We start from the raw sequence: 26,601 nt of genomic DNA, 5'->3' as shown, positions 1-26,601 counted from the left end.
ATCCCCCCCTTTCTCCTCATCCCCCCTTTCTCCTCATCCCCCCCTTTCTCCTCATCCCCCCCTTTCTCCTCATCCCCCCATTCTCCTCATCCCCCCCCTTTCTCCTCATCCCCCCCCTTTCTCCTCATCCCCCCCTTCCTCCTCATCCCCCCCTTCCTCCTCATCCCCCCCCTTTCTCCTCATCCCCCCCCTTTCTCCTCATCCCCCCCTTTCTCCTCATCCCCCCCTTCCTCCTCATCCCCCCCTTTCTCCTCATCCCCCCTTTCTCCTCATCCCCCCCTTTCTCCTCATCCCCCCCCTTCTCCTCATCCCCCCGCTTTCTCCTCATCCCCCCCCTTTCTCCTCATCCCCCCCTTTCTCCTCATCCCCCCCCTTTCTCCTCATCCCCCCCCCTTCTCCTCATCCCCCCGCTTTCTCCTCATCCCCCCCCTTTCTCCTCACCACCCCTTCTCCTCATCCCCCCCTTTCTCCTCATACCCCCCTTTCTCCTCATCCCCCCCTTCTCCTCATCCCCCCCTTTCTCCTCATCCCCCCCTTTCTCCTCATCCCCCCTTTCTCCTCCTATCCCCCTTTTCTCCTCCTATCCCCCCTTTCTCCTCATCTCCCCCCTTTTTTCCTCATCTCCACTCTTGTGCCCCAATGGCTTCCTGTGCATTCCCTGCCCTCTCCATTCCACTGCTGGTAGCAGAGTGTTCTCTCTGCTTTCAAACACCTTCTCTAAACATATCTATTCCACCAGGCTTTTAGTCACCTCTTCTGTTCCCTCCCCATCATTTGTGAAGCACCTTGAAACATTTTTGTACATTAAACATGCTATAAAAATGCTTGTTGATGGTGGAGGAATTTGGAATGCTTCAATCTGAATTTGAGGTATTGGAGTAGTTACATAGTTCACTCCAGATATAATCATCCACATACTTGAAGAAACCGAGTAGATTATATGAGAGAAATACCTGAAGGAAGGAAAGTGGTGTGCTTAGCATACGTTTGCACAACAAAAATTTGATCTGGCTTTAGATGTTTATGGTAATGTGCCTTCAGCCTGTCTGACCAATTGTTACATTTATCTTCAACACAGCTCAACCAGTGGTCCATTTGTCCACACAACACATTACCATTTTGACTGGCTCAGAGGGATCTGTGAGATGTGACGTAACAGGATTTTATCCTTCGGAGCATGAGCTCATCTGGGAAAAGATATCAAAGGACAAAACTGTGACAATAATAACAGATATCTACACTGGTGCCCCAATTTCCAACAGTGATGGAACCTTTAATGTTTCCAGTAGAATGAGAATTGAACCAACAGTGGATGATGATGATAATAAGTACAGGTGTGTCATGAAGCACCGATCACTTCCTGGTAGTCGTTCACTGGAAACTGTGCTTACAGTGAAAGGTATGTCCTCTTCTTTGCGTAAGATGGGAATATTTTTCAGTGTGTTTTTGTTAAATCTTACAATTGTTTAAAATGACTTGTGCCCATTGTTTAACATTGAATTTCTACTGAGCTTTTCATCAAATTTAAATCAAGAATTCATCCTTTATTACTCCACAATGAAAAGACATTCAGAACATAGATAGATTAATTGAATGGGCAAAACTGGCAAATGGATTTCAATGTAGGCAAATGTGAGGTCATCCACTTTGGACCTAAAAAGCATAGTATAGGATACTTTCTAAATGGTGGTACCCTCAAAAAACTCGATTTTGTCAAACACAATTTCCCTTTCATAAAACTGTGTCTAATTGTATTGTGATTTTCCGAGTGACCTGTTACCACATTGTTAATAAGAGATTCTAGCTTTTTCCCTATTACTGATGTCAGGCTAACTGGCCTATAGTTCCCTGTTTTCTCTCCCTCCTTTCTTGAACAGCAGTGTTACATTTGCTACCTTCCAATCCACAGGGACCATTCTAGAATCTAGGGAATTCTGGAAGATCAAAACCAATGCATCCACTAACTTTGCAGCCACCTCTTTTAAAAAGGGTGTCGGCCATTAAGTCCACGGGATTTGTCAGCTTTTAGTCCCATTAATTTTTCCAGTACTTTTTCTTTACCAATATTAATTTGAGTTCCTCACTCTCATTAGACCCTTGGTTCCCCACAATAAGAACATAAGAAATAGGAGCAGGAGTAGGCCAATCGGCCCCTCGAGCCTGCTCCACCATTCAATAAGATCATGGCTGATCTGATTCTAACCTCAAATCTTCTATCACTCTCCATCCCACCCGAACCCATGTGATCTCCCGGGAGAGGCGAAAAACCAGATAAAAAACCCAATGGCCAATTTGGGAGAAAAAATCTGGGAAATTCCTCTCCGACCCATCTAGGCGATCGAAACTCTTCCAGGAGATCACTCTTCCCTATTTTTTCTACAGTACTTACCTTCTGTAAAGGCGATCTCCACCCCAGCCAGGAACAGGAATAAAACCATCTCCTGAAATCTAACACAGAATTAGAACACAAGAAGTAGGAGCAGAACCAGGCTACACGGCCCCTGGGCCCGCTCCACTTCCCACAGGGCCATGACCATTCCGAACCTAGACTCATGTCCAATTTCCTGCCCGCTCCCCGTAACCCTTAATTCCCTTTACTTCTAGGAAACTATCTATTTCTGTTTTAAATTTATTTAATGATGTAGCTTCCACAGCTTTCTGGGGCAGCAAATTCCACAAACCTACCACCCTCTGAGTGAAGAAGTTTCTCCTCATCTCAGTTTTGAAAGAGCAGCCCCTTATTTTAAGATTATGCCCCCTAGTTCTAGTTTCACCCATCATTGGGAGCATCCACCCGATCAAGCCCCTTCACAATCTTATATGTTTCAATAAGATCGCCTCTCATTCTTCTGAACTCCAATGAGTAGAGTCCCAATCTACTCAACCTCTCCTCATATGACCACCCCCTCATCCCCGGGATTAACCGAGTGAACCTTCTTTGTACTGACTCGAGAGCAAGTATGTCTTTTCTTAAGTATGGACACCAAAACTGTATGCAATATTCCAGGTGCGGTCTCACCAATACCTTGTATAATTGCAGCAATACCTCCCTGTTTTTATATTCTATCCCCCTAGCAATAAAAGCCAACATTCCATTAGCCTTCTTGATCACTTGCTGCACTTGCATACTAACTTTTTGAGTTTTGTGCACCAGGACCCCGAGATCCCTTTGTACTACAGTACTTTCCAGTTTCTTGCCATTAAGATAATAACTTGCTCTACGATTTTTCCTGCCAAAGTGCATAACCTCACACTTTCCAGTATTGTATTCCATCTGCCAAATCTCTGCCCACTTACTTAGCCTGTCTATGTCACTTTGCAGGTTGTTTATGTCCTCCTCACTCACTACTTTCCCTTCCACCTTTGTATCATCTGCAAACTTTGATATGTTACGCTCGGTCCCCTCCTCCAAATCGTTAATATAGATTGTAAAGAGTTGGGGACCCAGCACTGACCCCTGCGGAACACCACTAGTTACTGATTGCTAGTCTGAGAATGAACCATTTATCCCAACTCTCTGCTTTCTGTTAGAGAGCCAATCCTCCACCCACGCCAGAATATTACCCCCAATCCTGTGATTGTTTATCTTAAGCAATAATCTTTTGTGTGGCACCTTGTCAAATGCCTTTTGGAAGTCTAAATACACTACGTCCACTGGTTCTCCTTTATCCACCCTGTATGTTACTTCCTCAAAGAACTCAAGCAAATTTGTCAAACATGACTTCCCCCTCATGAAACCATGCTGAGTTTGTCCTATTAAATTATGTTTATCCAAATGTCCCGTTACTGTCTCCTTAATAATGGACTCTAACATTTTACCAACCACAGATGTTAGGCTAACAGGTCTATAGTTTCCAGCCTTCTGCCTACTACCCTTTTTAAATAAGGGTGTTACATTAGCAGTTTTCCAATCTGCCGGGACCTTTGCTGAGTCCAGGGAGTTTTGGAAAATTATTACCAATGCATCCACAATCCCTACCGCCACTTCCCTCAAGACCCTAGGATGTAAGCCATCAGATCCAGGGGATTTATCCGGCTTGAGTCCCATTATTTTACCAAGTACCACTTCCTTAGTGATTTTAATCGTATTTAGCTCTTCTTCTCCCTAGAGCCCCCTGTTTGTCCAGTGTTGGGATATTCTTAGTGTCCTCTACCGTAAAGACTGATACAAAATATTTGTTCAGCGTTTTTGCCATCTCCCTGTTTCCCACCATTAATTTCCCGGTCTCATCCTCTAAGGGACCAACATTTACTTTAGCCACCCTTTTTTCTTTTTATATAACTATAAAAACTCTTACTATCTGTTTTTATATTTTTTGCTAATTTACTTTCATAATCTATCTTCCCTTTCTTAATCAATCTTTTAGTTATTTTTTGCTGTCTTTTAAAGACTTCCCAATCTTTTATCCTCCCACTAGATTTGGCTACCTTATATGCCCTTGTTTTTAGTCGGATACTATCCTTAATTACTTTACTTAGCCACGGATGGCTATCTTTTCTTTTACACCCTTTTTTCCTCAGTGGAATATATATTTTTTGGAAGTTGTAAAATAACTCCTTAAATGTACACCACTGATCATGTACCGTCTTACCCTTTAATCTATTTTCCCAGTCCACTCTAATCAATTCCGCTCTCATACCTTCATAGTCTCCTTTATTCAAGCTCAGCACGCTTGTTTGAGATCCAACCTTCTCACCCTCTACTTGAATATGGAATTCAACCATGTTATGGTCACTCATTCCAAGGGGATCCTTTACTAGGACATTTTTAATTAATCCTGTCTCATTACACAGGACCAAATCTAAGGTTGCTTGCCCCCCTGGTCGGTTCAGTTACATACTGCTCAAGAAACCCATCCCTAATACACTCAATGAACTCATCCTCAAGGCTGCTCTGCCCAATTTGATTTGTCCAGTTAATATGATAGTTAAAATCCCCCATAATTATAGCTGTTCCCTTATTACAAGCCTCAACTATTTCCTGATTAATACTCCATCCAACAGAGTTGCAACTGTTCGGAGGCCTATCGACTACGCCCACTAGTGTTTTTTCCCCCTTATTATTCCTTATCTCCACCCAAACTGTTTCACTATCCTGCTCCTTTGACCCAATATCATTTCTCTGTATTATAGTGATTCCTTCCTTTAATAACATAGCCACCCCACCTCCCCTCCCTTCCTGCCTGTCCTTCCTGATTGTTAAATAACCTGGTATGTTTAATTCCCAGTCATGGTCACCCTGCAGCCATATTTCTGTAATGGCCACAAGATCATACCCATATGTAGTTATTTGTGCCGTTAACTCATCTATTTTGTTACGAATGCTACGTGCATTCAGATAAAGAACTTTCAAATATATTTTGTGACACTTAGTTTCTGTTTTTTCCCCTTTTACTACTTTACCATTTACTCCATACCTTCTGTCCCTTCCTGACATGTTCTGTTTTTTAATTTCCCCACTGCTACCTAAGTCTATGACCTTCTCTGTTGTAATTTCTGTTATTTGCTCTCTAGAAACCTCCCCCCCACTAATTAGTTTAAAGCCCTCTCTACAGCCCTAGTTATATGATTCGTCAGGACTCTAGTCCCAGCACTGGCCAAGTGGAGTCCGTCCCAACGGAACAGCTCCCTCCTGTCCCAGTACTGGTGCCAGTGTCCAAAGAAGCAAAACCCATTTCTCCCACACCTGTCTTTGAGCCACGCATTTAACTCTTTAATTTTATTTATCCTAGCCAAATTCGCTCGTGGCTCAGGTAATAATCCAGAGATTATTACCCTTGAGGTTCTGTTTTTTAATTTGACCCCTAGCTGCTCATACTCCTTTAACAGAACCTTCTTCCTTGTCCTATCTACGTCGTTTGTACCAACATGGACCACGACAACTGGATCCTCCCCCTCCCACTCCAAGTTTCTTTCCAGCCCAGAAGAGATGTCCTTAACCCTGGCACCGGGCAGGCAACACAGCCTTCGGGACTCCCGCTCTTGACTGCAGAGAACCCTATCTATCCCCCTAATGATACTATCCCCTACCACTACAACATTTCTTTTTACTCCCTCCACTTGAATGGCCCCCTGTACCATGGTGCTGTGGCTAGGCTGCTCATCCTCCCTGCAGTCCCTGCTCCCGCCCTCACATGGAGTAAGAACCTCGATCCTGCTTGACAAGAGCAAGGGCTGCGGCTCCTTCAACACTACATCCTGGATCCCTGTACCTTCCTCACTCGTCGTCACACCGTCCTGTCCCTGACCATGGACTACATCTGCAGTAATTAATTTCATAGGTGTGACCACCTCCTGAAACATAGAGTCCAGGAACTTCTCCCCCTCCCTGATGTGTCGCAGTGTCTGAAGCTCGGTCTCAAGCTCTTTAACATGGAGCTTGAGTTCCTCCAGCAGCAAACACTTATCGCAAATGTAATCACCGTGAGCCTCAATGGGGTCCACCAGCTCCCACATTTCACAACAGTGACACATCACCTGTTCACCCATATCTGTGTAATTAATTACATTTCTTATTATTAGTTATGAAGACCCTCTGCCCCGATATAGATGATAATATTACACCACTATTTAATAGGACTTACCAACTTAAAGGTATAGAAGAGAAGGAAGAGGACCTACCAACCAGCTGATCACCAACCTCCCTCATGAATGCTGTCTGGGGGACCTGTCCGGTTGAATTGTCTCGCTGCTCCGCGTCCGCAGTGTTGGATTAGCCTGAGAGAGGGAAGCAAAACAGAGCAAAAAGCACCCCCTCACCTCCCACTTGCCCGAACTCTGCCACTTACCAAACTCTACTTACAGTCAATGCGATTGCACTCAGCCTGTAGCACTAAGCCCCTTTTTATACCCGGATTCTACTTCCGGTTTAAACTCCCCAACAGCTTAATTTCCTCTAAAAAAATTTAACTTACTTCAAATAATTCACTTTTTTACTCACTAAAATTCAGTAAATGCACTTAAAAGACTTTTTCTGCCACTTACCAAAGTCTGCTTAAACTCAATGCGATTGTTATCTGTTATGTTCTTTGTCCTTTACTGTAAAGATAGACACAAAATATTTGTTTAACGTCTCTGTCATTTCTTTATTCCCCATGAAATTTGTTTTGTCTCTGCCTCTAAGAGACTCATGTTTACTTTCACTAATCTCTTACTTTTTACATACTTGTAAAAGCTCTTACAATCTGTTTTTATATTTCTTGCTGTTTACTCTCATTCTATTTTCTCCCTCTTGATCAATTCCTTAGTCATTTTTAAAACCCTCTCAATCCTCAGGCTTACTACTCTATTTGATAGCTTTGTATGCTTCTTCTTTTCCTACATTACAACAGTGACTCCACTTCAAAAGTACTTCATTGGCTGTAAAGCGCTTTGAGACGTTCGGTGGTCATGAAAGGCGCTATATAAATGCAAGTCTTTCTAATCTAATACTATCCTTAACTTCTCTAATTAGCCATGGCTGTACCACTTTTCCAGTGGAGTTTGTTTCCTCAAGGGAATGTCGATTTGTTGAGAATTATGAGTCATTTCTTTAAATGTTTGCAATTGCTTATCTTCCATCATATCTTTTATTCTAATTTCCAAGTCTACCTCAGCCAGCCTGCCTTCATACCTTCGTAATTGGCTTTGTTTAAATTTAAGACCTTGGTTCAGACTTAACTACATCACTCTCAAACTTAATATGAAATTCTATCACATTATGATCCCTCTTCCCCAGCAGATCCTTTACTATAAGATTATTACTAATTAACTCTGTCACTGTATACCATAATGATTATTCAAATTAACCAGACATAAGGGCCTAGAAATTCGGCTCCATAGCGCCTGCTTTTTCGCTGCTACGGGTGCTATTTTGTTTTGAAAATGGCGCCGCACCACGCACACTTCTGGTGCAGGACGCCATTTTGGTGAAGGCATTTGCGTCGGCGCAGGAAGCGTGCGCCGGAAGTATGCAGAGTACCCAGCTTGTGTCGTCAATCAGCTGAACATGCATTCAGCAGCAGGAAGGAACCCCCACCAGCGCTATTTAAAGGGATCATCAAATGCTTTCAGGTTAGTTGCTGATTATTTCTATTGGCTCTTGGTGAGTTTGTAGAGGTGTTTCCTGCTTTGGTGTCTTATTTGAAGTTGCTGAAGTCTCAAGGGAGTGGTGTGGCAGCTTACTTCAAGGCTTCTGTTCAGACCATTTGCTCCCAAACATGGGTGCTGTAGTTTGTATCCCCCTTGGCCTGCAGCATGATCGGGAGAATGTGTAGAAGCGACACAGGAGGAGGACAAGCTGCTCGAAGAGGGAGGAGGGGGAGAAGGGCTCTCAGCAGGAGGCCATATCCACCCAGGATCTTCAGAGAGCAATTCTCCTACCTCAACCTCACCAAGGAACTGTGCATACGATGTCTCCGCTTCACTAAGGAGGCACTCACTGAAATATACCACCTGTTGCAGGCAGACCTGCAACCGCTTTGCCAGTGGCTGTGAAGGTAAGCCTTGCTATCAATTTTTATGCGGCGGGCTCCTTCCAGGAGTTTGCAGTTTGCCATTCACTGTTGCATAAGGGAGGTCACTGAGGCTCTGTATGGAAAGAGAAGTGAATATATTTCATTTTCTCTTGCCAGAGAGAAGCAGGTGGAGTGAGCACGCGGCTTCGCCAGGATAGCAGCCTTCCCCATGATGCAGGATGCCATTGACTGCACACACGTTGCTTTGCGGGCACCGGATGTGAACTCTGGAAGGGATTCCACTTCCTCTATGTCCAGCTGGGGTGCGACCATACTCAGCGCATCATGCAGGTCAATGCTCGGTACCCTGGCAGCAGTCATGATGCCTTCATTCTGCGGCAGTCCGCTGTACCATCCGCAGTTGAGCCACCACGACAAACCAGAGTGTGGCTACTGGGCGACCAGGGCTATCCGCTGACCACCTGGCTCATGACTCCGGTGCGCAACCCAAGCACACGTGGGCAGCATGCATATATCGAAAGCCATGCTGCCACACGAAATGTGATCAAGCAGATCATTGGGGAACTTAAACAACGCTTCCGCTGCCTGGACCGCTCTGGAGGAGTCCTGCAGTACTCGCCAAAGCGTGTCTCAAGATTAGTCGTGGTTTGCTGCATGCTGCTCAACCTCGCCACCATGAGGGCACAGGTTTTGCCACCAGGTATACGGCGAAGAGCTGAGGAGGAGGAAGGGAGGAGGCAACCAAGACCGTCCCTTTCTGGTTGGTCTGCCCGTGATCAACTGATCCGACTGCAGTGCCAGTGAATGTAACCCCAATTCCCCATTCACCCACAGTCCCACACCTTACCTTCCCTCTGTTATGGGCCATCACAGCATCGTCTTGGCCACAATGCTAAAAAAATAAAAGCCACCACAAAACAAACATTCCAAACCAACTTTATACGTCAATCCATCCAATATTACATAACCGTCAACTACTCACCCTTGTGCATTCCCTTAGTGCCTGTCTTGTGTGTGCCTTTGCTTATTCTAGTGCTGCTATGCAGTGCTACCCCAGTGGCTGCAGCATGGCTAGTGGAAGGCTGCTGACTTTCAGTGGGGGAAGATTGCAGATGGCCTTGCAGGACAACCTCGAGCAGCTCTTGGCCTAGAAGGCCCGGCTTTGGACTGCACCACCTCGGCATGGGTGGCAGCAGTCTGGGCTGGCTGGCTGACAGACAACAGCAAGGGCATTGATGGAGTGGCAGTGGTGGAAGGATGAATACTGTCATCCTGAGAGAGGACGGCAGGTTCATGCTCCATGGAGCCAATGACACTCTCCTGGGGTGGCACCTCAGCAATCTTAGTCATCTGATGGATGACAGATTGCTGGACTACTGCGACACCCTGCAAGTTCCTTTCAACACTAGTAACTGCAGCCATGATGGCAGCAGTCTTCTTGCATGGAAACAAGCTGAGCTTGCATGACTTCAGTTTGAGCTTCCACTGCAGCACTCAGACATAGGGTGGCTTCTGCTTGTGCTGCAATGTAAGCTGAGACATCGGCCATCAGACGCTGCATCATGGTTGGGTCCACAAGTGCGTTAATGGATCTATCCACCCCTTCCATGCTGGAATGGATGGGCTCCAAGCTCTGCGAAAAGCCATGTCCAATATTGGTGCTGGACTCCTCCATGCTCCTTGACATTGCACTCAGACTTTCTGGCAGGCCTACCAATGCACCAAGCATCTCATTGTGCATACCCATCAGTCGTCTTCTGTAGGCCGCCCCATCGAGGTCCTCATCTGAGTCTTGTGCAGCAGAACTGGCACCTGAACTACCATTCCCCCTGCCCTGGCTGCAGCCGACTTGTGCCCGGTGACTCACCATGTCCGGATCCCGTCTCTATGCTACCTTCTAAAGTACGCGCATTGCCAATATCTGAGCTGGTGTCTGCGGGTGTTAGATCGAGTGACAGTGTTTCTTATTCATCAATGTTTTCTTCCTCTTCCACCACTGTCTGCCCAGGTTGGTGTTCTTGGGTGTCTGAAAGGAGAAAGGCACAAGGGTAGGGTTGTGGTGATGGGGGCGGGAAGCAAGATCTGCACGCTTACACCATGTGCAGCTTATAAATCAGAAGAGAGTGTGGGATGAAGGGGAAGTGGAATGTGAGAAGGAGGATTAGGTATGAGCGTACCATCACCTTCAAGGGTTTCAGCCCCGCCGCTGGCCATGGGCTCAGTCACGGCCACTCCAATAATGCCAAGCACCGCCTCCTCCATCGAGGTTAAGGTATGCAGGTGCACCTGTCCCCCTCCGGTTAGCTGCTGCTGCCTGCGGTTGTGCGACACCATCTCCTGTAAGGAGGGAAGTGTGTCAGCGAGTGGTGCAATGTGTTTGGTTGGTGTGGCTGTAATGGATGATTCGCTGGCAGTGTGTGCAAGCTATGAGATATGGGCATGAGGCTTGCAGCAGTGGTAAGTGTGTGAGGGTGGAGTGGAGCTATGAATGTGAGGTTTGAGTCATGAGTGATAAGAGATTGTTGGTAGGTGAGCGATAAGGGTGTGGTGCATTGAGCAGTGTGTGAGGCTAGTAGTGCACTTGGTGGGATACGGCATTTGAAGATTCACTGACCTTGACCACTCGTGTGAGGCCATGGAACTTCTTTCGGCGCTGCATCCAGGTCCTTGTGGCAACACTGCTGGCATTTACCTCCACTGCTATCTGTTCCCACTGCCTTTGCAGTGTCTGTCTGGATGGTCTCCTGGCCCCCTGCGGATGCAGGACCTCTCTCTTCCTGTCTGCCTCCTGCACTAATGTCTCCAGCGCTGTGTCGGAGAACCTTGGAGCACCCTCTCTGGCATGTTGTGCCATTCCTGTGTGTTTCCCAGGTGAAACTCCCTTGTGCAATGACTTCCAACACCTGCTCTCGTCAAACTGCACCTCCCCTTTAAGAGAAAATCTTAAAAATCCTGTTTTTATTTCAGTTTGGATTTCTAGCATTTGCAGATTATCCTTTTATATTTTTCTGTTTACATTATATCTTCTCTTTATGCCCATTGGCGATATTGATGCTTGTGCTGGAAATCCAGATCAGAAGATATCTATCATGGGGAAGAAGGTGGCAATCCAAAGTCTGCCTGTGGGCCAGCTTTCAAATTAAAAAACATTGCTTTGAGCAAAGTGTTATTCATCTGCCAATGAGCAATGTTGCTGAACAGTTAAGCAGCCACTCGCTCTAATTTGTAAATTAACTTTTTCAAAGCCTGATATACCACTCAAAAAGGGATAAGTCATACTCGCTGCATTTATACATGCCATTAGGTCCGTAGTCTCCTGAATAGTAACATATTTTAAACAGCTGATCGGTAGTCTTCTGCACTCTCCTTCCCTTCAATATACCAGCAATATTTTAGAATGTGAGCAGTTCATTAGGGTTTTGGCAGCTTACTGATCTGCAGGTTAAACTGCTGTTACAATTCAAGAGAAAACAAGTGAAGCATTTGGTTTAATGCAGCAAGTATAAAGGAGCTATTATGAACCGAGTCCCCTTCTGGATGCTTGTAGGACAACAAAGCTTTAAAAGTTCAGTTACAATTTAACGTGTGATTGCTCTGCGTTGCCCAGCATTCAATAATTCAACACGCAGGCACTATTAATATCTGTGCAGCACTCTGCTTAAAGTGTTGGAATTTGAATGGACAGCTGGGGCATCATGGGATTGTCACCTGTAGATTTTGTGATTATTCTCTGATTGTAACTGGAGATCTGTCCAAATCGATCACCAGAACTCGATTCCACACTATTTAAGCAATTAAAAAGACAATTCGTATTAAAAGGGAGTTCAATTTGCCACAGGAAACTACTGAGATTTACCCCAGTGACATTCACTGTTTTATTGTTGAAAGTTGAAATCAGAGCTGATAACATGGCAGAAATACTGCTCAGAAACTATAAACCTTTAAGCAAAGGAAGATATGAAGTGATTTAATAAAAGCTACAGTGAAATCAGTTACATTGTTGACTGGGCCTCTCTTCAGATGAGACTAGCTTCTTAGTTTATGCAGTGGAACTAAATTAAAAATAACTTGCATGAACTTTGTACTCCTATCACGCACTTAACCCCATGGAACTAATAACTAATCCCGTCACAGACCGACTCAACTCGATCTAAGCAAACTTCTGTGGGCAAACACCCTTGCCTGAATCCTCCCCTCCTCTGATTTTGAATTGTTGCTCGTGCCCTGCTTCCTCTGCTCCACCATGGGAGTGTTTATTCAGTCAAAATAACTTGAATTTTCTTCCCAAAATCATTCTGCATTGCTAGTTCCTTCCATGTCTTTGAAGGCCTCATTTAAGAAAATCTTTCCGACCATGCCGTCTCCCTTCTCCCTTTCCCCAATTTTTGCTTTTCATGCCTACTGCCGATCTTGGCCCCTTGGGAATGATCATTTACATGAGAAGAGCCATATTAATGCATTATCAAAATCGCCGTCAAGCAGAACTGAACAGATCAGGATTTATTTTAGGTGAACTGCTGCAGATTGTAAAACGTGTAGCATTAATTAGAAGCATATTTGCCGAGAAATTCCACTATTTTCAGCAGAATTTCAGTGTGTAATCAGGGTTTCCCTTCCCCTGATTTGCCCGCCAAGTGAGGTAATTTATATATTGTAATCAACCACCACCTAGACCGAAGGGTGTGTTGATGCGGGGGACACGAGCATAGTCACAAGATTGGTAAATGAAAAACAGCAGTTAGCTGTGTTTTATTTTTAGAAAACGGGGAAAAAAGGTTCACGTCTGGCAAAATCCAAAAACATGACGTTCAACAAGAAAAATGAAGAACAAAAAACCATCACCCGCCCCGGGTGGTTAGGAAGACAGTCCTTAAATCAATTTTCTCCAAAAACAATAAGCCAGGGTTACTTTACCACTGGATCTTTCTCAGCCGGTCCAGCGATCATATCAGACTCTCAGAACTAAACAATATGCCACTTGGGTTCAATAGTAGACCTCTCTGTGGCAGCTGCAAGCTGGTTTTCAACAGCTGTCTTGGCTTTCTCCTCAGGCACTGGCCCTGACGGGATGCACTAGTTTGCCTTTTGAACTCCTGAGCTAATGGGTAGATTTGCCTCAGGTGTGTTGGAGGTGGGTGTGGCCTTCAGCTGAATTGGAGTGAGAGGGGGACTTTGTCTCCATCTGGTGGTCACATACTGTCCATCCACCACAAACCGCCCCCATAGCTCACATATCCCCCCCCTCCCCCCCCTCTCAGCTCCGACCTCCGGGAAGGGGCGCAGGCAGACCAAAGGGCCTCACATCTGGAGCTTCCAAGATCAGATGGGTTCGGTGGTCCCGATCCAGCAGGTGGCTCATAAGTGGCCACTAGATTTATACTTCCCCCAGTTGGCTGTTTCTTTTCAGTGAGCAATGGGATATTCTTGAAAGGCAACGTCTTTTGGCCACTTGCAAACTCTCGCAAGGATATTGTTGCAGAACCAATAAACTTGTCTTTTCCGATTGTCTCATGGTCCTTAATCACAACAATAATTGACGAGGAAGCATTTAGGGGTTCTCCCTTCAAATCAAATTCAATTTTCTCATTCCACACGGGGTTCAACTCATTGTCAATTGACTTGTTTTTTTTCTTTTCACCTTTAAAAGTAACCCTCGCTATTGGGTCGGGTGTCCCAAATTTTGAGCCAGGAAGATAGCTGCAGTTTGCACCCAGCATCCTCTGCAGCAGCATCCTCCTTCACCCTGCAACTAGCTTCATTGCCATTGGCTGCCTCAGGTTTCTTCTCAACTTTACAGCTTGTGGAGGGTTCATTATGCTTGGCTCTGTCTTCCTCGCATTTCATTGCACAAGCCATTGTTTTCTGGCTATGCGAATCTCCATTTTCCTGTATCGCGCACACATCAACAATGCCATCCTCCACTTTGGTCAGTGATCCACAGTTACCAGCATCTGCTGCCTTGTTCACTGCCACATGTGCTGCGTCGGCCCAAAGAAACGAGCATCTCTTCATACAGCTCAGACATACCATTTCCTGATACTCTACATTCTCGGGCAGAATGGCACCAAGATGCCTTCCATGGAACCGATCTTCACACACCACACACTGAATCATTTCATCAGGGGTCTCATCCTCAGGATCTGGATAAGGCCTCTTGCAGGTACAGTACAGTCCAAAGAAGTTGTCATTATATTTATTTTCAGAATTTGTTTTTTCTTTCTCCGAGAAAAACTTGCACTGCAGATCATTAAACTTGCTGTTCCCACAATCACAACGAAAGTTTCTTTTAGTATACAATGCAAACAGCTCATGGCCTTCTTGACACTTGTAGCTGTCCTCCTCTGTCATTTTGGGAATGTAAGGCCCAGCTGCATTGGTTGGCACATCAGGTTGACAGGTGCTGGCGGGCGGTTGATCAGCTGAGGCGTTTAGCCGCTCCAGTAGGTTTTCCCTCCGCAGCTCATTGCCACGGCACTGTTCCTCAAGAATTTTTTGTATTCGTTCATGTTGGGCCATACTGGCCCTGATAAACTGCTGCAAAAGGGCCTCCATCACTCCACCAAAGGGTTTTCAAGAATGTGTGCTTTGTCCTCCCAGCCACCAGAGGGCTAAAGCCAGCATTCTCCACCATATGTAATCCACCACCTAGACCGAAGGGTGTGTTGATGCGGGGGGGTGGAGGACACAGGCACAGTCACAAGATTGATAAATGAAAAACAGCAGTTAGCTGTGTTTTATTTTTAGAAAACGGGGAAAAAAAAGGTTCACGTCTGGCAAAATCAAAAAACATATGACGTTCAACAAGAAAAATGAAGAACAAAAAACCATCACCCGCCCCGGGTGGTTAGGAAGGCAGTCCTTAAATCAATTTTCTCCAAAAACAATGAGCCAGTGTTACTTTACCACTGGATCTTTCTCAGCCGGTCCAGGGATTATATCAGACTCTCAGAACTAAACAATATTCCACTCAGGTTCAATATTAGACCTCTCTGTGGCAGCTGCAAGCTGGTTTTCAACCACAGTCTTGGCCTTCTCCTCAGGCACTGGCCCTGAAGGAATGAACTAGTTTGCCTTTTGAACTCCTGAGCTAATGGGTAGATTTGCTTCAGGTGTGTTGGAGGTGGGTGTGGCCTTCAGCTGAATTGGAGTGCGAGGGGGACTTTGTCTCCATCTGGTGGCCACATACCGTCCATCCACCACAAACCATCCCCAAAGCTCACAATATATATATATATTAAAATGAGGGTCAGTAAAGCTGCATCTCCGAGTTTCCTGCTTTTACACTCCGTGCATTTGGGATAAGTTAGAATGAGAATTATAAGGAATAGTTGTTTCCAGGATAAGCTGAGACAGGCAGAAGTAAGGAGTTTGTGAGTGTGAAGGTGTGGATAGTTTCAGTAGTGATTTTTGCAGCTATTTGTCTTTATTTTGCCATTCTGCTTGCGCAGACCTGAACTTGCTTCTCGCTGCTTCTGACCATGTGAGACCACCGGGACATTTAAAACCCCACCCCTCACCCAGAGCTAGGGCTTTTCAGGAGCTGATACAGCTTTCCCTATGGGATGTGCTTGTATGCCATTATCATGGAATAGGATGAAACAAAGGAGAATAAGGCAGCATTTGAGGAGGGTGGATCCCACCAGATATTACTCCCAGTAATCATCACCTGATTCCATAATTCACACTAAATAAGTGCACTGCTTCCTGTCTAACTATAACCTCTATGAAGAACGTAGCACGACGTAAGTGCACATTCTATTTTAATGCAACAAAGTCCAAAGTGAACACAAACCAGTCTGCTCTTTCCTAACATTATGCTTCTTGGGGGTCTTAAGTATGCCTATTTTTCTCTTCTAGTGCTTCTCCCAGGTGTAACATGAGGATCAGAATCACAAGAGATGGTTAGCTGCTCATGTTCTACAAAAAGTGGTCCTGCAATCATTGTCAGGTTGCTCCTGACAGGGGTCTGATGCTGGATACATCTATGGAGCTTGTTCCTGGGTAGCCTGGTGCTACCTTCTATGTTCTGTTGGCCTGGTATGTGCAGCTGTTGTGAGAGACAGCAAGATCATGCAGGTCAACTCCAGCCATTACCATTCCACTAAGCCCTGGATCTGCCCCCCACCCATGCTCAGGAAGTTGGTATGCCGGGTGCTATCTATTCTCTTCACTATTGCTACCAGAGCTGTAGTCTGTGCTTCTGTGGAGGTGGAGACACTGACTGGTCCCTGGCCATTTCTTAGAAAGGGGTCTGTTGCAGATTGCAGTGAAACTGCAACAAAGAAAAACACTTCCCTGATGTTGCCACAAATGAGAGCTGTAGTCTCAAGTAACACTCAGTTGCTGCACATCCTTGGAGACTGACCTTGGCGCCTACACATAGGTACAATGTTCCTTGAACAATTTTATTTTCAGTTTAGCATCCATGTGTTCTGGATCCCATGACTCCTAATTCATGGGCAGCCTTCTCGATCCTCTGCTGGGGAGTTGGCAATTCCTCATCCATTTCCCATTCATCCAGCTTCCTCGTGCTCTATGAATCACCTGGTCACTTCCTCATTAACACTATCTAATTCCTGTCTCCTCGCCCACTCCCGTTAAATGTATCTGAGCTGGTGCATGGAAGTGAAAAAGCAAGTGACACAGGAGATGGGTTTGAGGAGGTTGTGGCAGCAGAAAGTGGGGCAGGAGGTCTCTGCAGGGATTCATAGATGAGCTTTTATCCAAATTCATCATCCTCATCATTTTCATCCTCATCTTCAGAGTTCACAGGAAGTAGTTGAGTCTTTGTTCATCATCACCAACCTCTTCCTTCTCTTCCTTGTCCTTGTCCTGTGCCCGCCATTTCTGTAATGAATCTGCAGGAATATAGGGTGCAAGCTAAGTGTGGGTGATTGTGTCCTTTGGGATTAAGGGGATACAGGACTGGAAGTTTGTGGCTGTATGCTGCTTCATATAGATGCCATGGTGACTGTGTACGTATTCAGTCACTATTCATATTTGACCCTGAAATGAGCTTCCGACCGACCACATATCCGCGCCATAACTAAGACCGCCTACTTCCACCTCCGTAACATTGCACGACTCCGCCCTGCCTCAGCCCATCTGCTGCTGAAACCCTCATCCATGCCTTTGTTACCTCTAGACTTAACTATTCAAATGCACTCCTGGCTGGCCTCCCACGTTCTACCCTACGTAAACTTGAGGTCATCCAAAACTCTGCTGCTCCTGTCCTAACATGCACCAAGTCCCGTTAACTCTTCACCCCTGTGCTCGCTGACCTACGTTGGCTCCCAGATAAACAACGCCTCAATTTAAAAATTCTCATCCTTGTTTTCAAATCCCTCCATGGCCTTGCCCTTCCCTATCTCTGTAATCTCCTTCAGCCCCACAATCCCCCGAGATATCTACGCTCCTCTAATTCTACCCTCTTGAGCATCCTCGATTTTAATCGCTCCACCATTAGTGGCCGTGCCTTCAGCTGCCAAAGCCCTAACCTCTGGAATTTCTTGCCTAAATCTCTCTGCCTCTCTTTCCTCCTTTAAGATGCTCCTTAAAACCGACCTCTCGTCTGCCCTAATTTCTCCTTATGTGGCTCAGTGTCAAAGTTTGTCTTATAACGCTCCTGTGAAGTGCCTTGGGATGTTTTGCTATGTTAAAGGCGCTATATGAATGCAAGTTGTTGTTGTTATTCAAGTGCCAACCTTTTGCCGTCAATCTTGCTGGCTCCCACAGGAAGAGCACCAAGCCACTCCATGTGCTGCATGGCTACAATCTCATAGGGTGTGAGGTTTTCCAGGTTGAAGCTCCCCTCTCCTGCTGCCTGTCTCTCACTGGCATTGTGTGACATTTTCTCCTGCAAGCAGATTCAATAAATTAGGCGAAGGCTTGCAGTTGAGTGTGCGCCAAGTGGCTTGAGAGACCATGTTAAAGTGCAGGAAAGGTTTTAAGACTGTGCACGTAATTACCAGTTACTGCTCTTAATCAGAGTGCATAGTGAAAGGTTATTTGTACAGCTGTTACTTTTAGAGGGTTAAATGTATACTGGTGTCCAGGGTGCCTAAGCAAGAAAGGGGAAGTGGCTGGTGTTACCCTGCTTGCTCAAGTCAGGTCATTCAATTTTTTGTGGCACTGGCCAGTGCTGCCTCCCTCCACATGCCATGAGTGCCTTCATTGATAAGTTTCCTGCCATGGACACAAATCATTCTGTCTCTCCTGTGCTTTATTTAATTGAGGAGGGTTTGCAGGTTAGACTCGGCGAAACTGTGGCACCTTCTCTGCCTTGGTCTCATACCCTCCTTCTGCCTTTGGCTGCCTCTGCTGGGTTCTCCTGTGTTAAACATTCTTGTAAAGTGTCCCAAAAACAGTCAGGTGACATACAGTCAACTCACTAAGTCGAGCACTGTTCGTTACTTGCCTGCTGCTGTAATCTTCAGCCAGAACTGGCTTTTTAAAGGCTCTACTCTAATTTCCATGCAACACAGCATATTCCTCCTGTTTTGCACTTCTCTAATACACATGCAAATGAGCTGACCCATGAAATTGTGGTGTAAATACCTCTCCAGGCCACCGGCAGCAGCAACTTATTTTTCATTGGTGCAAAAGGAGTGCAATTCACCGCATGAAATTTCTAGACCATTACTTAGAGGGGACATTAACTGCACATAGTTTCAAATTCTTTAACTACTTTACTGTGTTTAAGTATCTTCATTTCTAATTTACAGAAATGGAGGAGCACCATAACAAACTCTGTGCAAGTGAAGCAGTTTATTTCTTGTTGCATGGTTTTTGTCTAAATGCTTAATGTATTTATTTTTCAAATTTCAGAGCCTGTGAAACCTTCTGCAGCCGGTGCGGTTGTTGGGAGTATAGTTGGTACATTGCTGTTCTGTGCACTATTTTTTGCTGGATTTTATGCTTACAGAAAATTTAAAAAAGGTAACGTGTTGACTGGTGAAACCCTTTTATTGTACAATAACTATGTGTGTATTTGTGTTCTTGTAATTCTTTGGCTGCTTATTGCATGTTTTCCCCAAATTAGGTGGTGGCGGGCCTTCACCTTGAACAACAACAGTCCTTGTGGTGATTGTGCTCCCATAATGGTGTTAGATAGAGAACCTGGCCTGGAGTTTCCGCTTTGGGCGCAATTGGCAACCCAGGTGCAATTGTGCCTAAAATTCCACTCGTTTTGAGAAGTGTATTTTTTCTCCTGTTTCTGATCAAACTCATTTGCCTATCACCAAACGTAAAATCTACCATGAACCAGCGCAATCGGGCAGCATTTTGGAATGTCATTTATTTTCTTTTTTAACTTTGCTTTAAAAAATATTCCTTGATGTATTTAAGAGTGGTAACTTGGTGCAGTTTGCTTAATACAGCTGAAAATGGCTTTACCACAAAAAATAAGCATTTTTAATCAGTGTCTAGGCCACCACCTGTGAGTAACCCAATTTTGAATAACTGTAAATTACTTCTAAAACTATGCAGGACCATTTGCTAGTTATATTGGTGTACAGTAGACAGTTTCTTAGTAAATTAAAAATAAATTATATTCAGAAGTTTTGAAAACATGCCTATTGGTGTCCTTGCTCCTAAAAAAAAAACGCTTAATTTTAAGAGCCTCCTTGAAGGCCTGCAAATGGGAGCAATTAGGGAACCTTGCAATAGTGATGAACTCACTCTGGGGGCGTGGCCAGTTTTGTGGGCAGGGCTGGCTTCTAGTACAATGTTTTTGAAGCTAGCGCAAAAGATCGCGGAAACTCGCTTTGCATTGGACGTAATTTGCACTGGTTTGGCCATTTTCGGACGAATTGTGCTGAAAAAAACAGCACAACCTTACGGAATATACATACACCATGGCCCGTATTTTCCGATCAGAGGCTTCCTGCGTGCGAATGCCTCCGATCTGGAAAAAATCTACACCCTTGCCTGAGAGCTCCGGACATTTCCGCTCCGGGGCCTCTCTTAGTGCGCGTGCGCAGAGGCCCAGGGGCGCAGGCGGTTCACAAGCGTCCCTGGAATCACGTGGGCCATGGGTAACCAATGGAAGAAGAGAATCCCTCTTCATGTTTTTGACAGGTCTTTCAGCTTAGACCTGTCAAATGTATGAATGGGGATCACTCAAAAAACACACCAGAACATTAAATGCATTTTTTTAAATCACGTTTTTAAAATTAGTTAAAATTACATTAAATTAAATATTTTAAACAAAAATTAAATTTTTTGAAAAGTTTTTTACGGAGCGAAAAATAAACTTTAAAAAAAAATTATTTTAAAATTATAAATGAGTGAATTTTTAAAAACTTTTTTTAACTCTTTTGCTGGTAAAAGCAGGTCTTCCGCCTGCTTTTACCAGGCATAAGATTTTTAAAGGTTTTCAGCGGGCGGAGGTTCTGCAGAAAGCGGAACTCTCCACCCGTAGAGGCCCTTCTCCAGGGCAGGCGGATGATCTGTCGAGAGAATTCTTGACAGATCGGAAGTGCCTTTTTTCAGCGAATGCACTTCGCATACCTGAAACCGGCACTTGCGAGGCCCCTACGAGTGTGTACACAGCTCGTACAAACCCCATAGGGATCGGAAAATACGGGCCATTATCATGTCTTGTATATGCACTTCTACCTGTAGTCCTAGCAAGAAAATAAAGCAGAGTAAACAAATGAGAACATTTCAATTGTCAAGTTTTAATTTACTTTTGTTTTTATTAGCTACTCCAAAAATTACTGAATTCAGCATACCTCTCGACATCCGCCATTTTGAGGTAACCGTCATCCGTTGCCAAATTACCGGATTTAGACCACAGGGGATTATACTTGCTTTATTCTTAAAGAGGAAGGGGGATGAAAAGGAAAAGAAAATTTGTTGCTGGAATAGTATGGACCAGATCGCAAAGAACCAAGTAAAAACAGAGCACAACGGAAAACGAGATGAAGTGCAGCTTCTTATGAATGGGTGTGAACAAGATGCCTTCTTTAAGTCCTTGGAACCGGAATATGAAACTAACAGTGACGGAACTTCCAATTTAAAGTGCGATATCAAAACGTATCCTGATTTATACAGCGATGATGGGGCTGAATTAACTATTGAAGTTCAACATAAAACTCTTGCATCACCTGTTATGAAAACTGTAACACTGAATGTTAAAGGAGGTAAATCATGAACATTTGCACTTCAGCATTAATATTAGAAATTCCGGTCCCTACATGTGCTAGAAACCGGCATTTCCGATCTGTCAAGAAAGCTCTTGACAGATCCTCCGGCTGCCCGGGAGAAGGGCCTCTGCGGGCGGAGAGTTACGTTTTTTGGAGACCCTCCACCCGCTGAAAACACTTAAAATTCTTGCGCCTGGTTATCAGGATCAGAGTTGAAAAAAGTTTTTTTTTAATTTCCACTGATTTATCATTTAAAAATACATTAAAGAAAGGTAAGTTTATTTTTAGCCCTGTTAAAAAATTTAATTTTTTTCAAAAAATAAAATTTTTGTTTGAAATTCAGATATCAAAATAATATTTTCTTGCTCTTATTAACTCGTAAAAATTCTTTCAGTTTAAATAAGTGATTTCTTTGTTTTTTTCTTTCCCAAAGTGCCACCAAAGATGTCAAACATTGTGGTGCCACCTATCACCAATCATAATGAGTCTGTGGCCTTGGCTTGTCCAATCAATGGATTTAAACCAAGACCATTAAGTATCATATGGCAACAAATCGGAAAGAATAATCATTTGAAAGAAATCATTCAGCTGGATAAGGACAACAGAACAATCTATCCTAGTGACAAAGGGAAGAAGTCCAAGTATCACCATTCCATAAGTGAGATGGAGTATGACGACAAAACATACAACATCACCAGTGTACTAGTTATTGTGCCAGATATACAGCAAGACCAGGACACGAAGTACATCTGTAAGGTGCAGCATGAGTGCACTGGCAGTGACCAACAGAGAGAAATAATTCTAAAGATTAAAGGTATGTAATATTTTTGACAATACCTTGTATAGAACAATGGATTACATTTTGTTTCCAGATACTGTTTCCTTGTTTTTTGTAATGCAACAAAATTGCTAATTTTATTTGGCAATTCCAGTGAAGAGTGACATGTCCTGAGCGCTGTATTTCTCTAATTACTCCTTGAAGACACTGATACTTTTACAAGGGAAGGCTTCAGAATGCATCCAAGAATATTCAGAACTCAAATATTTAATAGAGAAACATATTAGCTGATTGCCCTGGAGTTACTGATTTAAATGAGCTTGTTGTATAACTTTTTATTTTATACTTGGGCCTTATTTCACAATTTTCAGAACACAATGGATTAAATGTTCTGGTCATTGGCTGTGGATAGGCAAAGAATCTAGTCCACAATATCTCTAATCTGCTTGTGTTAAAGCTTGCGGTAATTTTCTTTTTGTGTGTGTTTTTTTTTCCAGCCACTCCAAAACTGGACCCAATAAAGTATGAAGCAGAAAAGGCTCTGACTTTAAACTGTCGAATACATTCTTTTTACCCCAGTGCAATCACAGTTACATGGCTCAAAAATGGTAAGAAAATGACAGAAAAATCCAAAGTTAGTGCGGCAACTCTGGGAAGCGATGGACGCTATTACTTGACAAGTAGTGTGAAGATTGTACCTACCGGAGCTGATGTTGAGAAGAAATACACATGCCAAGTAGAACATGAGAGCTTAACAGAGCCAGTGGAAGCTGACTGTGTACTGGGTAAGTAACCAAGTTCTGACCAGAGTATGATTATTACTATTTTTTCTGAACATTTCTTATAAAAACATGTAGGGCCATAACTTGCTGTGGCAGGGCATCTAACGGCATCTGCTGTTAGTTAGATTTGCCCTTGTATGATTTAGGTTTTTAAATTTTTGGCATGGCAAGTTGTTGGAAGTGCAAGCTGATAACATCGCAGCGAGGGAAACCAGGGCTGAATTTTCCCAGTCCTAAATGTGTGGGTTTGGGTTGGGTCAGCAGTAAAAATCGCTGAAAAAAATCATTAAAAAAAAATTATTTAAACATGAAAAAACTTTAAAATTAGTTATAGATCATTTTTAGCCCATTAAAACATTTACATTTATTTTTCAAAAAGTTCAATTGTTTTAATTGTTTAATTTAATTGTATTTTAATTAATTTTGAACATGTAATGATTTTATTTTTATTTAACTGGTGTGTAAATGTGTTTTTTAGGGGATTCCTATTCATGCTTATGGGGATTCCGTACATAAATGGAATCCCCACAGGATAATGGGGATCCCCCTGTTTGATTGGTTGGCCTGGCCTACGTGATCCCAGGGACGTTTGCGACCCGCATGTGCCCTGGGATACGTGGGCCTTTACGAATGTATGAATGGAGATCACTCAAAAAACACACTAAAACATTAAATACATTTTTTTTTAATCACGTTTTTAAAAATTAGGTAAAATTACTTTAAATTAAATATTTTAAACAAAAATTTTATTTTTTGAAAAAAAAGTTTTTTTTTATTTTTAAAAAATCTTTTGCTGGTAAAAGCAGGTCTTACACCTACTTTTACTAGGCGTAAGATTTTTAAAGGTTTTCAGCGGGCGGAGGTTCTGCAGAAAGCGGAACTCTCCACCCACAGAGGCCCTTCTCCAGGGCAGGCGGATGATCTGTCGAGAGAATTCTTGTGCCTTTTTTCAGCGAATGCACTTCGCATACCTGAAACCGGCACTTGCGAGGCCCCTACGAGTGTGTACACAGCTCGTACAAACCCCATAGGGATCGGAAAATACGGGCCATTATCATGTCTTGTATATGCACTTCTACCTGTAGTCCTAGCAAGAAAATAAAGCAGAGTAAACAAATGAGAACATTTCGATTGTCAAGTTTTAATTTACTTTTGTTTTTATTAGCTACTCCAAAAATTACTGAATTCAGCATACCTCTCGACATCCGCCATTTTGAGGTAACCGTCATCCGTTGCCAAATTACCGGATTTAGACCACAGGGGATTATACTTGCTTTATTCTTAAAGAGGAAGGGGGATGAAAACAAAAAGAAAATTTGTTGCTGGAATAGTATGGACCAGATCGCAAAGAACCAAGTAAAAACAAAGCGCAACAGAAAATTAGGTGAAGTGCAGCTTCTTATGAATGGGTGTGAACAAGATGCATTCTTTAAGTCCTTGGAACCGGAATATGAAACTAACAGTGACGGAACTTCCAATTTAAAGTGCAATATCAAAATGTATCCTGATTTATACAGCGATGATGGGGCTGACTTAACTATTGAAGTTCAACATAAAACTCTTGCATCACCTGTTATGAAAACTGTAACACTGAATGTTAAAGGAGGTAAATCATGAACATTTGCACTTAATCATTAATGTTTATGCTATGTGATTCTGTTCTTTTTGGTTAACTTGTGTATTTGTGCCTATGAAGTGACATTCATGTGGTTAATAGTGGTTATGCAGTTCTGCCATCTGTAGACTCTAAATCATAGAAAATTCAGACAGCAAAATAATATTTTCTTGCTCTTATTAACTTGTAAACATTCTTTCAGTTTAAATAAGTGATTTCTTTGTTTTGTTTTTCTTTCCCAAAGTGCCACCAAATATTTCAAACATTGTGGTGCCACCTCTCACCAATCATAATGAGTCTGTGGCCTTGGCTTGTTCAATCAATGGATTTAAACCAAGACCATTAAGTATCATATGGCAACAAATCGGAAAGAATAATCATTTGAAAGAAATCATTCAGCTGGATAAGGACAACAGAACAATCTATCCTAGTGACAAAGGGAAGAAGTCCAAGTATCACCATTACATAAGTGAGATGGAGTATGACGACAAAACATACAACATCACCAGTGTACTAGTTATTGTGCCAGATATACAGCAAGACCAGGACACGAAGTACATCTGTAAGGTGCAGCATGAGTGCACTGGTAGTGACCAACAGAGAGAAATAATTCTAAAGATTAAAGGTATGTAATATTTTTGACAATACCTTGTATAGAACAATGGATTACATTTTGTTTCCAGATACTGTTTCCTTGTTTTTTGTAATGCAACAAAATTGCTAATTTTATTCGGCAAATCCTGTGAAGAGTGACATGTCCTGAGCGCTGTATTTCTCTAATTACTCCTTGAAGACACTGATACTTTTACAAGGGAAGGCTTCAGAATGCATCCAAGAATATTCAGAACTCAAATATTTAATAGAGAAACATATTAGCTGATTGCCCTGGAGTTACTGATTTAAATGAGCTTGTTGTATAACTTTTTATTTTATACTTGGGCCTTATTTCACAATTTTCAGAACACAATGGATTAAATGTTCTGGTCATTGGCTGTGGATAGGCAAAGAATCTAGTCCACAATATCTCTAATCTGCTTGTGTTAAAGCCTGCGGTAATTTTCTTTTTGTGTGTGTTTTTTTTTCCAGCCACTCCAAAACTGGACCCAATAAAGTATGAAGCAGAAAAGGCTCTGACTTTAAACTGTCGAATACATTCTTTTTACCCCAGTGCAATCACAGTTACATGGCTCAAAAATGGTAAGAAAATGACAGAAGAATCCGAAGTTAGTGCGGCAACTCTGGGAAGCGATGGACGCTATTACTTGACAAGTAGTGTGAAGATTGTACCTACCGGAGCTGATGTTGAGAAGAAATACACATGCCAAGTAGAACATGAGAGCCTAACAGAGCCAGTGGAAGCTGACTGGGTACTGGGTAAGTAACCAAGTTCTGACCAGAGTATGATTATTACTATTTTTTCTGAACATTTCTTATAAAAACATGTAGGGCCATAACTTGCTGTGGCAGTGCATCTAACGGCATCTGCTGTTAGTTAGATTTGCCCTTGTATGATTTAGGTTTTTAAATTTTTGGCATGGCAAGTTGTTGGAAGTGCAAGCTGATAACATCGCAGCGAGGGAAACCAGGGCTGAATTTTCCCAGTCCTAAATGTGTGGGTTTGGGTTGGGTCAGCAGTAAAAATCGCTGAAAAAAATCATTAAAAAAAAATTATTTAAACATGAAAAAACTTTAAAATTAGTTATAGATCATTTTTAGCCCATTAAAACATTTACATTTATTTTCAAAAAGTTCAATTGTTTTAATTGTTTAATTTAATTGTATTTTAATTAATTTTGAACATGTAATGATTTTATTTTTATTT

The 26,601-nt window shown here is 43.2% G+C and overlaps 1 protein-coding gene and 1 pseudogene across 3 annotated transcripts in view; both read left to right on the top strand.

Annotated features, from left to right (window-relative positions):
• The window catches only part of LOC147106753 (natural cytotoxicity triggering receptor 3 ligand 1-like), a 744,151-nt pseudogene that overhangs the window by 535,805 nt on the left and 181,745 nt on the right, over positions 1-26,601 (top strand).
• LOC147106754 (uncharacterized) overlaps positions 1-26,601 on the top strand; it is a 45,836-nt gene that overhangs the window by 1,609 nt on the left and 17,626 nt on the right. For 2 of the 3 annotated variants that reach the window (XM_086007839.1, XM_086007838.1), the window contains exons 2-9: positions 1,079-1,399; positions 19,284-19,394; positions 21,161-21,601; positions 22,038-22,418; positions 22,880-23,167; positions 24,330-24,770; positions 25,024-25,404; positions 25,866-26,153. In XM_086007839.1, coding sequence (XP_085863965.1) covers positions 1,079-1,399; positions 19,284-19,394; positions 21,161-21,601; positions 22,038-22,418; positions 22,880-23,167; positions 24,330-24,770; positions 25,024-25,404; positions 25,866-26,153 — 2,652 coding nt within the window. The remainder of the gene's footprint in view (positions 1-1,078; positions 1,400-19,283; positions 19,395-21,160; positions 21,602-22,037; positions 22,419-22,879; positions 23,168-24,329; positions 24,771-25,023; positions 25,405-25,865; positions 26,154-26,601) is intronic. The other variant, XM_086007840.1, reaches the window with a different exon arrangement.

The sequence above is a fragment of the Somniosus microcephalus genome, chromosome 15 (assembly GCF_052327205.1).
Source record: "Somniosus microcephalus isolate GS21.2 chromosome 15, FLI_Smic_1.0, whole genome shotgun sequence".
In the NCBI taxonomy this organism is placed as follows: Eukaryota; Metazoa; Chordata; class Chondrichthyes; order Squaliformes; family Somniosidae; genus Somniosus; species Somniosus microcephalus.
Note: the sequence above shows the minus strand (reverse complement) of the source record. Positions and strands in the feature narration are given on the sequence as shown.